The sequence below is a fragment of the Triticum dicoccoides genome, chromosome 2B (assembly GCF_002162155.2).
Source record: "Triticum dicoccoides isolate Atlit2015 ecotype Zavitan chromosome 2B, WEW_v2.0, whole genome shotgun sequence".
In the NCBI taxonomy this organism is placed as follows: domain Eukaryota; kingdom Viridiplantae; phylum Streptophyta; class Magnoliopsida; order Poales; family Poaceae; genus Triticum; species Triticum dicoccoides.
The window spans coordinates 747,446,237-747,462,072 of NC_041383.1; the positions used below are offsets into that span (position 1 = coordinate 747,446,237).

General features: G+C 42.0%; 1 protein-coding gene and 1 pseudogene across 1 annotated transcript; both read right to left on the bottom strand.

Moving 5' to 3' along the window:
* Positions 1-9,776: 9,776 nt before the first annotated feature.
* Positions 9,777-12,617, bottom strand: LOC119361308 (spermidine hydroxycinnamoyltransferase 2-like). The gene is made up of 3 exons (XM_037626584.1): positions 12,541-12,617; positions 11,068-11,557; positions 9,777-10,943 (listed from the first exon to the last, which is right to left on the bottom strand). The coding sequence occupies exons 1-3, from the start codon at positions 12,615-12,617 to the stop codon at positions 9,996-9,998; spliced, it is 1,515 nt and encodes a 504-aa protein (XP_037482481.1). The 3' UTR covers positions 9,777-9,995.
* A 566-nt stretch (positions 12,618-13,183) lies between these two features.
* LOC119361309 overlaps positions 13,184-15,836 on the bottom strand; it is a 74,413-nt pseudogene continuing 71,760 nt past the window's right edge.

Below are 15,836 nucleotides of genomic sequence, written 5' to 3' on the forward strand. Positions count from 1 at the left end.
GACAGGACTTACCCATGTACTATCAACAACAGGATAAATTATACCTTCCTCTAGGAGCTTTAGTATTTCTTTTCTTACCACTTCCTTCATCTTAGGGTTTAACCGTCGTTGATGATCAATAACTGGTTTGGCGTCTTCTTCCAACTTAATTTTGTGTTGGCATAGAGTGGGACTAATTCCCTTAAGATCATCAAGAGTATATCCAATAGCAGCATGGTGCTTCTTCGGAGTTTTCAATAATCTTTCCTCTTCCTGCTCTGAAAGGTTAGCACTAACAATAACATGACATATCTTCTTTTCATCAAGATAAGCATACTTAAGATTATCAGGTAATGTTTAAGTTCGAACACGGGATCACCCTTGGGTGATGGAAGATCCCCTAGGATTTCAACAGGTAAGTTGTGTTTCAAAATAGGACCTTGTTTAATGAATACTTCATCTATTTCCCTTCTTTCATTCATGAACATATCATTTTCATGATCTAGCAAATATTGTTCTAAAGGATCAGTAGGAGGCACAACAATAGAAGCAAGACCAATAATTTCAACCTTACTAGACAGTTCTTTATCATGTGGTTGTCTACGAAATTTAGCAAAATTAAACTCATGAGTCATATCATCCAAGCCAATCGTGACAACATCTTTTTTGCAATCGATTCTAGCTTTAACTGTATTTAAGAAGGGTCTACCAAATATAATGGGACAAAAGTTATCTTGTGGGGAACCAAGAACGAGAAAATCAGAAGGATATTTAGCTTTCCCACACAAGACTTCAACATATCTAACAATCCCAATTGGTGAAATAGTATCTCTATTAGCAAGCTTAATTGTAACATCAATATCTTCTATCTCAGCAGGTGCAATATCATGCATAATTTCTTGGTACAAGGAGATAGGTATTGCACTAGCACTAGCACCCATATCACATAAGCCATGATAACAATGATCCTATTTTAACAGAAATAACAGGCATGCCTACAACAGGTCTATGTTTCTTAGCATCAGGTTTAGCAATTCTAGGAGCTTCATCACAGAAATAAATAACATGCCCATCAATATTATCAGCCAAGAGATCTTTAACCACATCAACATTAGGTTCAAGTTGAATTTTCTCAGGGGGTTTATATGTCTTAATATTGCTTTTATTGACTACAGTTGAAGTTTTAGCATGATCCTTCATCCTAACAGGGAAAGGAGGTTTCTCAATATAAGTAGTAGGACAATAGGACCATTATAAGTGATAGTATTTTCTTCAACTTTCATAGGTGCAACTACTTTTACTTCAGTGGGAGGATTATATTGAGACCACTTCTCCTTAGGGAGATCAACATGAGTAGCAAATGATTCACAGAAAGAGGCTACTATCTCAGAGTCAAGTCCATATTTAGTGCTAAATCCATGAAAAATATCGGTATCCATAAAAGATTTAACACAATCAAACTTAGGTGTCATACCTGACTCCTTACCATCGTCGGAATCCCAGTCTTCAGTGTTGCGTTTAATTCTTTCCAATAAATCCCACTTGAATTCAATAGTCTTCATCATAAAAGACCCAGCACAAGAAGTATCAAGCATGGTGCGATTGTTGAGAGAAAGCCAAGCATAATTTTTTTGAATAATCATTTCTCTTGAGAGCTCATGATCGGGGCATGGATATAACATTGATTTAAGCCTCCCCCAAGCTTGAGCAATGCTGTATCCTTTGCGAGGCCAAAAATTATATATGTAATTACGATCACGATGAACGAGATGCATAGGATAGAACTTCTGGTGAAATTCCAACTTCAATCGTTTATAGTTCCAGGATCCCATATCATCACATAGCCGATACCATGTCAATGCGTCTCCCTTCAAAGATAAAGGGAAAACCTTCTTCTTGATAACATCCTCAGGCATACCTACAAGCTTAAATAATCCACAAACTTCATCTACATAGATTAGGTGCAAGTCGGGATGCAATGTTCCATCTCCTGTAAAAGGATTAGCTAGCAGTTTCTCTACCATACCCGAAGGAATTTCAAAGTAAACATTTTTAGTAGGTTCAGTAGGTTTAGGAACAACTCTTTGCTCTACTGGTCAGGGTGAAGATACCCTGAGCAAGCCCCTCAAAGGATTAGTTTCCATAGTAACAAGTGACAGTAAGTTTCAGCACACTATATAAATGTTTCCTTACCAAGTTCCACTTACAAAAGGCGCTTCACTCCCCGGCAACGGCGCCAAAAAAGAGTATTAATGACCCACAAGTGTAGGGGATCTATCGTAGTCCTTTTGATAAGTAAGAGTGTCGAACCCAACGAGGAGCAGAAGGAAATGACAAGCGGTTTTCAGTAAGGTATTCTCTGCAAGCACTGAAATTGTAGGTAACAAATAGTTTTGTGATAAGATAATTTGTAATGGGTTACAAGCAATGAAAGTAAATAAGGTGCAACAAGGTGGCCCAATCCTTTTAGTAGCAAAGGACAAGCCTGGACAAATTCTTATATGAGAAAAGCGCTCCCGAGGACACATGGGAATTATCGTCAAGCTAGTTTTCATCACGTTCATATGATTCGCGTTCGTTACTTTGATAATTTGATATGTGGGTGCACCGGTGCTTGGGTACTGCCCTTCCTTGGACAAGCATCCCACTTATGATTAAATCCTATTGCAAGCATCCGCAACTACAAAAGAAGTATTAAGGTAAACCTAACCAGAGCATGAAACATGTAGATCCAAATCAGCCCCTTACGAAGCAAGCATAAACTAGGGTTTAAGCTTCTGTCACTCTAGCAACCCATCATCTACTTATTACTTCCCAATGACTTCCTCTAGTCCCAAACAATGGTGAAGTGTCATGTAGTCGACATTCAATAACACCACTAGAGGATAGACAACATACATCTTATCAAAATATCGAACGAATACCAAATTCACATGACTACTTATAGCAAGACTTCTCCCATGTCCTCAGGAACAAACGTACTACTCACAAATCATATTCATGTTCATAATCAGAGGGGTTTTGATATGCATTAAGGATCTGAACGTATGATCTTCCACCAAATAAACCAACTAGCATCAACTACAAGGAGTAATCAACACTACTAGCAACCCACAGGTACCAATCTGAGGTTTTGATACAAAGATTGGATACAAGAGATGAACTAGGGTTTGAGAGGAGATGGTGCTGGTGAAGATGTTGATGGAAATTGACCCCCTCCCGATGAGAGGATCATTGGTGATGATGATGGTGATGATTTCCCCCTCCCGGAGGGAAGTTTCCCCGGCAGAACAGCTCCGCCGGTGCCCTAGATTGGTTCCGCCTTGTGGCGGCGGAGTTTCATCCCATAAGCTTGCTTATGATTTTTTCCAGGGTAAAAGACCTCATATAGGAGAAGATGGGCATCGGAGGCCTATCAGGGGGCCCACGAGGCAGGGGGCGCACCCTAGGGGGGTGGGCGCGCCCCCACCCTCGTGACCAGGGTGTGGGCCCCCTGACGCTGATTCCTTCGCTGGTATTTTTTATTAAATCCGAAAATGACTTTCGGGGAGTTTCAGGACTTCTGGAGTTGTGCAGAATAGGTCTCTAATATTTGCTCCTTTTCCAGCCCAGAATCCCAGCTGTCGACATTCTCCCTCTTCATGTAAACCTTGTAAAATAAGAGAGAATAGCCATAAGTATTGTGACATGACGTGTAATAACAGTCCATAATGCAATAAATATTGATATAAAAGCATGATGCAAAATGGACGTATCACTAACCTACTAACTGGAGGCCCATGCCGAATTGCTGTTTTTTTGCCTATTTCAGTGTTTCGCAGAAAAGGAATATCAAACGGAGTCCAAACAGAATGAAACCTTCGGGAGCGATCTTTTTGGAACAAACGGAAGAGACTTGGAGTGGACGTCAAGAAGCAAACGAGGCGGCCACGAGGGTGCCCGGCGCGCCCTAGGGGGGGCGTCCCCCTGCCTCGTGGCCCCCTCATAGCTCCACCGACCTACTTCTTCCTCCTATATATATCTACGTACCCCCAGAACATCCCGGAGCACCACGAAAAACTATTTCCACCGCCACAACCTTCTGTATCCGTGAGATCCGATCTTGGAGACTTCACTGGCGCTCCGCCGGAGGGGGAATCGATCATGGAGGGCCTCTCCATCATCACCAAGGCCTCTCCGATGAGTTGTGAGTAGTTTACCACAGACCTTCGGGTCCATAGTTATTAGCTAGATGGCTTCTTCTCTCTCTTTGAATCTCAATACAAAGTTCTCCTCGATCTTATTGGAGATCTATTCGATGTAACTCTTTTTGCGGTGTGTTTGTCGAGATCCAATGAATTGTGGGTTTATGATCAGGTTTATCTATGAGAAGTATTTGAATCTCCTCTGAGTTCTTTTATGTATGACTGGTTATCTTTGCAAGTCTCTTCGAATTATCAGTTTGGTTTGGCCTACTAGATTGATCTTTCTTGCAATGGGAGAAGTGCTTAGCTTTGGGTTCAATCTTGCGGTGTCCTTTCCCAGTGACAGCAGGGGCAGCAAGGCACGTATTGTATTGTTGCCATCGAGGATAAAAAGATGGGGTTTATATCATATTGCTTGAGTTTATCCTCCTACATCATGTCATCTTGCTTAATGCATTACTCTGTTCTTATGAACTTAATACTCTAGATGCAGGCGGGAGTCGGTCGATGTGTGGAGTAATAGTAGTAGATGCAGAATCGTTTCGATCTACTTGTTGTGGACGTGATGCCTATATACATGATCATGCCTAGATATTCTCATAACTATGCACTTTTCTATCAGTTGCTTGACAGTAATTTGTTCACCCACTGTAATACTTATGCTATCTTGAGAGAAGCCACTAGTGAAACCTATGGCCCCCGGGTCTACTCTCTATCATATAAGTTTCCAATCTACTTTATTTTGCAATCTTTACTTCTCAATCTATATCATAAAAGTACCAAAAATATTTATCTTATCATATTATCTCTATTAGATCTCATTTTCGCAAGTGGCCATGAAGGGATTGGCAACCCCTTTATCGCGTTGGTTGCGAGGTTCTTGTTTGTTTGTGTAGGCGCATGGGACTTGTGAGGAGTCTCCTACTGGATTGATACCTTGGTTCTCAAAAACTAAGGGAAATACTTATGCTACTTTGCTGCATCACCCTTTCCTCTTCAAGGGAAAAACCAACGCATGCTCAAGAGGTAGCACTCCCCTCCTATGGCCCATATGGCCCATATCTTCCCCCCGGGGGTTACGTAACCCCCCCTAGTACTCCAATATGTACCCGATCCATTCCAGGACACTTCTGGTGTCCGAATACTATCATCCAATATATCAATCTTTACCTCTTGACTATATCGAGACTCCTCGTCATGTCCGTGATCTCATCCGGGACTCCGAACAACATTCGGTCACCAAATCACATAACTCATATAACACAAAATCGTCATTGAATGTTAAGTGTGCGAACCCTACGGGTTCGAAAACTATGTAGACATGACACTGACACCTCTCCGGTCAATAACCAACAGCGGAACCTGGATGCTCATATTGGCTCCCACATATTCTACAAAGATCTTTATCGGTCGAACCGTTATGACAACATACGTTATTCCCTTTGTCATCGGTATGTTGCTTCCTCGAGATTTGATCCTCGGTATCTTCATACCTAGTTTAATCTCGTTACCGAAAAATCTCTTTACTCGTTTCGTAATGCATCATCCTGCAACTAACTCATTAGTCACATTGTTTGCCAGGCTTCTTATGATGTGCATTACCGAGAGGGCCCAGAGATACCTCTCCGATACTCGGAGTGACAAATCCTAATCTCGATCTATGCCAACCCAACAAGCACATTCGGAGATACCTGTAGAGTATCTTTATAATCACCCAATTAGTTGTGATGTTTGATAGCACACAAGGCATTCCTTCGGTATCCGGGAGTTGCATAATCTCATAGTCGGAGGAATATGTATTTGACATGAAGAAAGTAGTAGCAATAAAACTGAACGATCATTATGCTAAGCTAACGGATGGGCCTTGTCCATCACATAATTATCCTAATTATGTGATCCCGTTCATCAAATGACAACACATGTGTATGGCTAGGAAACTTAACCATCTTTGATTAACAAGCTAGTCAAGTAGACGCGTACTAGGGACACGGTGTTTTGTCTATGTATCCACACATGTATCAAGTTTCTGGTTAATACAATTCTAGCATGAATAATAAACATTTATCATGAATAAGGAAATATAAAATAACTACTTTATTATTGCCTCTAGCGCATATTTCCTTCAGTCTCCCACTTGCACTAGAGTCAATAATCTAGATTACATTGTAATGATTCTAACACCCATGAAGTCTTGGTGTTGAGCATGTTTTCCTCGTGGAAGAGGCTTAGTCAACGGGTCTGCCACATTTAGATCCGTATGTATTTTGCAAATCTCTATGTCTCCCTCCTTGACTCGATCACCGATAGAGTTGAAGCGTCTCTTGATGTGTTTGCTCTTTTTGTGAAATTTGGATTCCTTCGCTAAGGCAATTGCTCCAGTATTGTCACAAAAGCTTTTCATTGAACCCGATGCACTAGGTATTACACCTAGATCGAATATGAACTCCTTCATCCAGACTCCTTCATGTGTTGCTTCCGAAGTAGCTATGTACTCCGCTTCACACGTAGATCCCGCCACGACGCTCTGCTTGGAACTGCACCAACTGACAGCTCCCCCATTCAATAAAAATATGTATCCGGTTTATGACTTAGTGTCATCCGGATCAGTGTCAAAGCTAGCATCGACGTAACCATTTACGGCGAGCTCTTTTTCACCTCCATAAACAAGAAACATATCCTTAGTCCTTTTCAGGTACTTCAGAATGTTCTTGACCGCTGTCCAGTGATCCACTCCTGGATTACTTTGGTACCTCCCTGCTAAACTTATAGCAAGGCACACATCAGGTCTGGTACACAACATAACATACATGATAGAACCTATGGCTCAGGCATAGGGAATGACTTTCATTTTCTCTCGATCTTCTACAGTGGTCGGGCATCGAGTCTGACTCAACTTCACACCTTGTAACACAGGCAAAAACTCTTTCTTTGACTGATCCATTTTGAATTTCTTCAACACTTTATCAAGGTATGTGCTTTGTGAAAGTCCTATTAAGCGTCTTGATCTATCTCTATAGATCTTGATGCCCAATATATAAACAGCTTCACCGAGGTCTTTCATTGAAAAACTTTTATTCAAGTATCCTTTTATGCTATCCAGAAATTCTATATCATTTCCAATCAACAATATGTCATCCACATATAATGTTAGAAATGCTACAAAGCTCCCACTCACTTTCTTGTAAATATAGGCTTCTCCAAAAGTCTGTATAAAACCATGTGCTTTGATCACCTCATCAAAGCGTATATTCAACTCCGAGATGCTTGCACCAGTCCATAAATGGATCGGTGGAGCTTGCACACTTTGTTAGCATCTTTAGGATCGACAAAACCTTATGGTTGCATCATATATAACTCTTCTTTAATAAATTCATTTAAGGAATGCAGTTTTGACGTCCATTTGTCAGATTTCATAATCATAAAATGCGGCAATTGCTAACATGATTCAGACAGACTTAAGCATCACTACGGGTGAGAAAGTCTTATCGTAGTCAACTCCTTGAACTTGTCAAAAACCTTTTGTAACAAGTCGAGCTTTATAGACAGTAACATTACCATCAGCGCCAGTCTTCTTCTTGAAGATCCATTTATTCTCTATGGGTCGTCGATCATCGGGAAAATCCACCAAAGTCCATACTTTGTTCTCATACATGGATCCTATCTCAGATTTCATGGCCTCAAGCCATTTATCAGAATTTGGGCTCATCATAGCTTCTTCATAGTTCATAGGTTCATCATGGTCAACAACATGACTTCCTGAACAGGATTGTCGTACCACTTTGGTGCGGATCGTGCTCTGGTTGACCTACGAGGTTCTGTAGTAACTTGATCTGAAGGTTCATGATCATCATCATTAGCTTCCTATCTAATTGGTGTAGGCATCATGGGAACAGATTTCTTGGATGAGCTACTTTCCAAATTGAGAGAAGGTACAATTACCTCATCAAGTTCTACTTTACTCCCACTCGCTTTTTTCGAGAGAAACTCCTTCTCTAGAAAGGTTTCATTCTTGGCAACAAAGATCTTGCCTTCAGATCTATGGTAGATGGTGTACCTAATTGTTTTCTTAGGGTATCCTATGAAGACACATTTCTCCGATTTGGGTTCGAGTTTGTTAGGCTGAAGCCTTTTGACATAAGCATCGCATCCCCAAACTTTAAGCCAAACCACAATTCTACGGTGTCGTCTCAACGGATTTTGACGGTGCCCTATTTAACATGAATGCAGCTGTCTCTAATGCATAACCCCAGAACGATAGTGGTAAATCGGTAAGAGACATCATAGGTCGCACCATATCTAATAAAGTTTGGTTACGACGTTCGGACGCACTATTACGCTGTGGTGTTCCAGGTGGCATGAGTTGTGAAACTATTCCAGATTGTTTTAAATGAAGGCCAAACTCGTAGCTGAAATATTCACCTCCACGATTAGATCATAGAAACTTTATTTTTTTGTTACAATGATTCTCCACTTCATTCTAAAATTCTTTGAACTTTTCAAATGTTTTAGACTTGTGTTTCATTAAGTAGATATACCCATATCTGCTCAAATCATCTATGAAGGTCAGAAAATAACGATACCCGCCACGAGCCTCAACACTCATCGGACCGCATTCATCGGTATGTATTATTTCCAGTAAGTCATTGGCTCGTTCCATTGTTTCGGAGAACGGAGTTTTAGTCATCTTGTCCATGAGGCATGGTTCGCAACTATCAAATGATTCATAATCAAGTGATTCCAAAGTCCATCTGCATGGAGTTTCTTCATGCGCTTTACACCAATATGACCTAAACGACAGCGCCACAAATATGTTGCACTGTCATTATCAACTTTGCATCTTTTGACATCAATATTATGAATATGTGTATCACCACGATCGAGATTCAATAGAAATAGACCACTCTCTCAAGGGTGCATGACCATAAAAGATATTACTCATATAAATAGAAAAACCATTATTCTCTGATTTAAACGAATAACCGTCTTGCACTAAACAAGATCCAGATATAATGTTCATGCTCAACGCTGGCACCAAATAACAATTGTTCAGGTCTAAAACTAATCCCGAAGGTAGATGTAGAGGTAGCGTGTCGACGGCGATCACATCGACCTGGGAACCATTCCCGACGTGCATCGTCACCTCGTCCTTAGCCAATCTTCTTTTAATCCGTAATCCCTGTTTCGAGTTACAGATATGAGCAACCGAACCAGTATCAAATACACAGGCACTACTATGAGAATTAGTAAGGTACACATCAATAACATGTATATCAAATATACCTTTGTTTACTTTGCCATTCTTCTTATTCGCCAAATACTTGGGGCAGTTCCGCTTCCAGTGACCGGTGCCTTTGCAGTAGAAGCACTCAGTTTCAAGCTTGGGTCCAGCTTTGGGTTTCTTTTCGGGAGTGGCAACATGCTTGCCATTCTTCTTCGAGTTCCCCTACGTTCCCTTGCCCTTTTTCTTGAAACTAGTGGTCTTGTTAACCATCAACACTTGATGCTCCTTCTTGATTTCTAACTCCGCAGCTTTGAGCATTGCGAAGAGCTCGGAAATAGTCTTTTGCATCCCTTGCATATTATAATTCATCACAAAGCCGCTTGCTATGCATAGTCTGGTTTTAAACTCACCGAGTTATGAATGGGCTCGACACACAAAATTTTAGTCATGATCTGCCGCGAGGGCTTCCACCAACCACAATTCGTAAAACAAAGCAAAAAAACAAGGAAAAAGAGATGCCAACAAATTAAAACTCATGGAGCATACCACCACATCCACATGTACTTCTACATACCCAACTCACAAAGCATTCAGATATCTTTATCTTCTAGTCACATGGAGCTGCGTATAACAAACTTATCTCCAACCCACATGGATATCTCCTTTGCCAGCCTCTCCGTGGCATGTCTGGGCAATAACATGGGCACTACAATTGTGTCCTCGCCATGCTCGTTCTTGCAAGCCATGAGAAAGCTTGAGATCCCTATCCTCGGCAACCCACCACCAACCCTTCTGGCCCAACCAAAATTAAATTTATCCGCCTGCCCGAGCCGAGTGAGGTCAGACACATGGAACACTCGCCGACTCGCTACCAACCGCTCGGCCATGCGCGCCGACGCCATCATGTCCACCATGGACCTGAAGTGCTCCTCCGTGGCGCAGAGCTTCGCCTTTCGCACGAGCCCTACAGCGTGCCCCAGAGGCCTGCTGCAGAGATCCTCGACTCCGGCCTCTGCCATCGGCCGGAGGACGGCGTTGCCGTAGTACCCTCTCGGGATCGGCGGGTCGAGCTTGCACCTGCGGTTGCCACGCGCGTCCACACGCAACACGAGCCGGACGCGTTGCCAGGAACGGTAGCCCAGCGCCGCCGTGCGGCATCTCCACAGGAAAGCAGTTAAGAGCTCGAACGTTGTGCATGGCTGCGCCGCATCCAGATGCATTCGTAGAGCGGCGACCTCCTTCGGGCCAAAGCGCAGGTATCGCCCAACCATTTCTTCCGTCGGCGTCGACAGCATAGGATCGTCAACGTCGTCGTGGTCACCGAGGACAGTTCTACTTGGCGACGATGGGTCATACGCTGGGTAGACACCATGCCGGACGCGAGGTGGGTCACGCGCCTTGAAGATCTCCCTCTCCCACACCGGCGATACGGACGGATGTGCTTCGCCGCGTGCCAACTCGGCTATCGCCCCGATGAACTGCGTCACGCCGGCGGCGTCGGCGATGACATGGCACACTTGGAAACCCAGCACAAATGCACCGTCTTTTAGTCTCGTCACCTGTATATATTCAGATAAAATGGTGATTTTCCTGTCCTTCAATATATACCAATTTATACGTAAACTGCACACTACCTGCGACGCTCCGATCGAGGTCTTCAAAAATGAAAAATACACTGCATACCTGCATGTAGAAGAGCGGTCGGCCAACTACGACGACGGCGCCACTGCCGCCCTCGACCACGCCAGCGCAGACAAACTCCTCGGCGCACGGATAGGGGGGCTGCCCGCCGAGCTCCTCGAGCGACACGTCGGCGTCGGCCTCCACGAACACCACCCCTTCGCCAGTGCAGTCAACCACGAGCTTGCCGCCGGGGATCTCCCGGAGGCGGCCAGCGATCGGGTGGTAGTAAACAAGCGCCTCTGCCAGGGCCGCCACGATTGATCTGGCTGGGTGGAGGTTGTCCACCGTCGGGTCGTGGCTAAAGAAGTCGATCGCGGAGGCGTAGTACCGGCACTCGGAGAAGTCGTCGATGTCGGAGAGCGTCTTGGCCTCGTGGGGCGTCGGCCGCGCCGGCGCCACCAGCTCCGGTGCGCTTCGGCGAGCCCTGAAGTGCACCATGTAGGTAGCCGGCAACACCAGCAGGCAGCAGACAGTGGGCAAATGGTTCAATCTAGTTTCATTACATAAATAAATCGCGTGCAGCGCCCAAAGGTAGGCGTGCCTGCCCTATCCAGCTAATATAGTTTTCTCTATTTTAACCTTTTCAATTATACTCAGTGATCAAGGCACTAACTTAAAATATCTGAAGATAAGGCACTGGTAGTACTAATTAAATAAGTAGCAACAAAAGCTCAACAAAGCGAAGCAAACATGCATAAGGGCATCTCCAACGCCAACCTACAAATGGATACGGTGTTTGTCCAAAAATCGGTCCAGATTGGTCTCTGGACACTGATGCGGAAGCCGGTCATCCAACCATACAGTTATATATTTCAAACCAGATTTTACTAAAACGGGTATTTTTTATTAAACACAATGAAATTAGCATTATATACTCCCTCCGTCCGAAAATACTTGTCATCAAAATGGATAAAAAGGGATGTATCTAGAATTAAAATACATCTAGATACATCTCCTTTTATCCATTTTGATGACAAGTATTTCCGGACGGAGGAAGTAGTAGCTAGCCTCCACCAAATAAATTCATATTAGCATTGCAATATAGTGGCTTCCACCAAAGAGAAACAAAGCTTCCGCCAAATTGATGCATGCTAGCTTTAGCTTCCGTCAAATGCAATGCTTAATTACCAAATGGCCTGCAAACAACATGCAAGCTAACCTTCCGCCATCCAATTCCTATTTAAATGCAAACCTTCCGCCAAGTTCTAAAGCTAGCTACCATGCTTCCGCCAAATCCTAATCAAATGTTATACTAATTAGCATCAACGCTATATTAATTAGCAGCCTTTCGCCATCATGTGTCTTGAGTGTTCGTGGCTTCGGCCAAATCGCAAAACACTTAGAAGCAGCCTGGGCCAAGAAAGGATACGTGGCGGCTTTTGATTCGTTATGTGGATGTCCCGACTCTTGCAATACTCCTTCACGTTTGTTTCGGCTTTGCCAGAAAAAGTACGTCCGAACCGCTCGGCGGACCGATACATCTCTGTATTGAATGGCAAACTGTATCCGGACAGCGCGGTCCGGACGGATGCAGGGGTTTGAGGGTCCATCTTGAGGATGCCCCAAGTAAGCAATCATTATATTATAGCAACTCTACCATATCCGCTGAAACCCTGTCCAAAAATTTGATATAAGGACCGCCTGTACTGCATATGGTATTTGAATACAGTGTGCGGTGGCGTGGGGTGACTGGCTTGAGATGTGCCGCTAGGTAGCGGTTCCGGTAAATTTTCCACTTTGTACCTAGTGGTGTTGTATAACCTATCGAGTACCAAAAGTATACTTTTACCGGCAGACGGCACTGAAATATATTCTAGAAGAGTCAACATGTATTTTTGCAAGCTTCAGAAATTCACTGCCTGGGAGACAAGAATAAAATATTTTAACTGTAAATATACTTAACCACTTTGTTTATGTTCAGTATAGCCGCATGCATCACTCCGATGCAGGCCGGGGATAACCTCTTTTTGAAAAAAATAACTTTGTTTATGTTCATATAGTTACATGACCGACCAGTAGTATAGGGACTACAGACATGGTTATAGTTATGGCATCCCAACTAATAATAGTAACTGAACACTTCACTTTACTTCAATATGTAATGTAAGTAAAAAAATCATCTTGGATTTTCAGATGATTGGATGAGCTCTTTCTCCAAGCTGTACAGTCTAGTTCCTTCACTAGCTTTGCTTCCCATGTACTTCCTCCGTTCCTAAATATTTGTCTTTTTAAAGATTTCAACAAATGACTACATACGGATCAAAACGAGTGAATCTACACTCTAAAATATGCCTATATACATCCGTATGTGGTAGTTCATTTGAAATCTCTAAAAAGACAAATATTTAGGAACAGCGGGGGTATAACTGAGCGTTTACAGCATTCTGGGTCACTCTTATGATTTGAGAATTGAGGTGGAACCTCCAGTTCTGCACATCTTCAAGTGTTGTTTCAACTTGACTCATTGTAGGCCTTTCTTCACCTTTCAAACTTAAGCATGCTTCCGCTTTCCCTCCTCAAGTATCTAGAATATCTAACAATCGATTGTCTCTTGTAAGTGACACAAAATGTGATGCTAAGTTTGTTCCTTCTGATCAATGAGAAGATAAAACAGGGGTCACCCTTGTCAGTAGCTCTGCTAGGATGCATTAGTGCAGAACCGGGCAATAGCACCGGTTCGTAAGGCCCTTTAGTGCCGGTTCCATAATCGGCACTAAAGTGTGGGAACTAAAGCCCCCCCCCCTTTAGTACCGGTTCAGCATGAACCGGTGCTAAAGGGCAACCACGTGGCACGAGCCAGCTCCGGGGGCCTGAAGTCCTTTAGTACCGGTTGGTAAGACCAACCGGTACTATAAGGTTTGGGGGATTTTTAGTTTTATGATTTTTTTTTCATTTAATTTTGTGTTTCCATTTTAATTCTTTTTCATTTGCTGGTATTTTATGATACTGCACATTGTACACGTTATGCATATATATATATATATATATATATATAGAATTTCTAGTAGAACCAATCATCGAGTTCAACATGATTGTCATGATATAAGTGTTCATATATAACACCACAAAAGCAAATCACTTAAGTTCAGAACGAAGAACACGGACATGAAAGGACAAGTACTAATTAAGAGCAGCATGAAGAACTAGCTAAATCACTCCTGCTAGCTACTCTCTCTCTCTCTCTCTGGTAAAATAGCATAGAACATGTATAGCTCTCCTGATTGATCATACTGGAGCATGCCGATGAACCTGTCTCCTAATCGTGGGCTGCGTTTCTCATTGCTGCCCCCTAGTACTTCTCTGCGATCATTTCCTCCAATCTTTCACTAGTAAGCATTCATCGCTTCTAGAAATCTTGAATGCATTCATGTGCAATGCAGGATATCTTGGCCGTAAGCTAACAATTGACATCTGACCACTAGTCTCGATCCCCTGAGGCACAACTGTCATCGGGAGTCCCTGTTGAAGAACATCGTATAGTACTTAATTAATATACTTAGCAATGAAAGTTTAGCAAAAAAAATATGTATGCAAAATATGCACTGAGGACAAATAGTAAATATCTTACCATCATTCCTAAATAGATGTGACCGTAGTTCAATACCATCACTATTGGTCGCACATTTTGAGTACTAACATTTCTAAGTGCAGGAAGAAAATTTGTCTTGACAGTATGAAGATCCTCAAGCCATGAAACATAATGACTTATTTCCTCGCAGTTTAGTTCAGCTCTGGGACAGTAGTAGGTCCTGTCTACCAAGCACCGGACATGTTTGGTTGAATGGAGATAAGCTGTCAATAGAAATTAGTTGTCAGTTATTTTTGAATAAGCAATATCAAAGACAAAAATATAGATTAGAAGAACTCACACAATGGTAGAACTGGAGGCGTCTGCACATCGACCCATATGTCTCTATTACCTTCAATATCATCTTCCGGACGAATATCAAAGGTGATAACCATACCAGGCTCAAATGCATAAGCCTTGCATAGTGCTTGCCAAGTTTTGCATTCAAAATATGTGTACGTGTGTGTATTGTATACTTTGATGTTGAAAGTATAACCATCATGCTCAGTTTTCAGGTAAGCTCTCTTTACCTCCATACTTTCCATATCTTTGAAACCTATCTTATCCAAGACAAAAATTCTTGCATGGCACGGGATGCGCTAGTAGAATAGTGAAAATTAAAAATTATAAGTCAGGCAAATGAAGCATATATAAGTCATGCTTAATTACGAAAACAGACTTTGTCGTTGTGACTTACTGTATCGAATTCGAAAGTCTCATCCAGCTTGATGCTGAATCGCCTACCATCAACAAGGAAATTTTTATCGCACTGGCCGCGCTGGTCTTCACAGTAATCGCACATAATGAAATTTTTTCCGTCGTCAGACGACATTTCCTATGTTCATATTAGGCGAAACATTAATCACTTACTAATTCAATTAATTCAACTACTTCTAGTAATTCAACTAAGCATTTACTAAAATAAACTAGTTATATTAATTCAAATTAAGCATATACTAAAATAAAGTAGTTCTATATATTAATTCAACTAGTTCAACTAAACATTTATTAAAAATAAACTAGTTCTCTCTATATATTAATTCAACTAGTTCAACTAAACATTTACTAAAAAAAAACTAGTTATATTAATTCAACTAGTTCAAACTAAGCATATACTAAAATAAAGGAGTTCTATATATTAATTCAACTAGTTCAACTAAACATTTACTAAAAATAAACTAGTTATATTAATTCAACTACT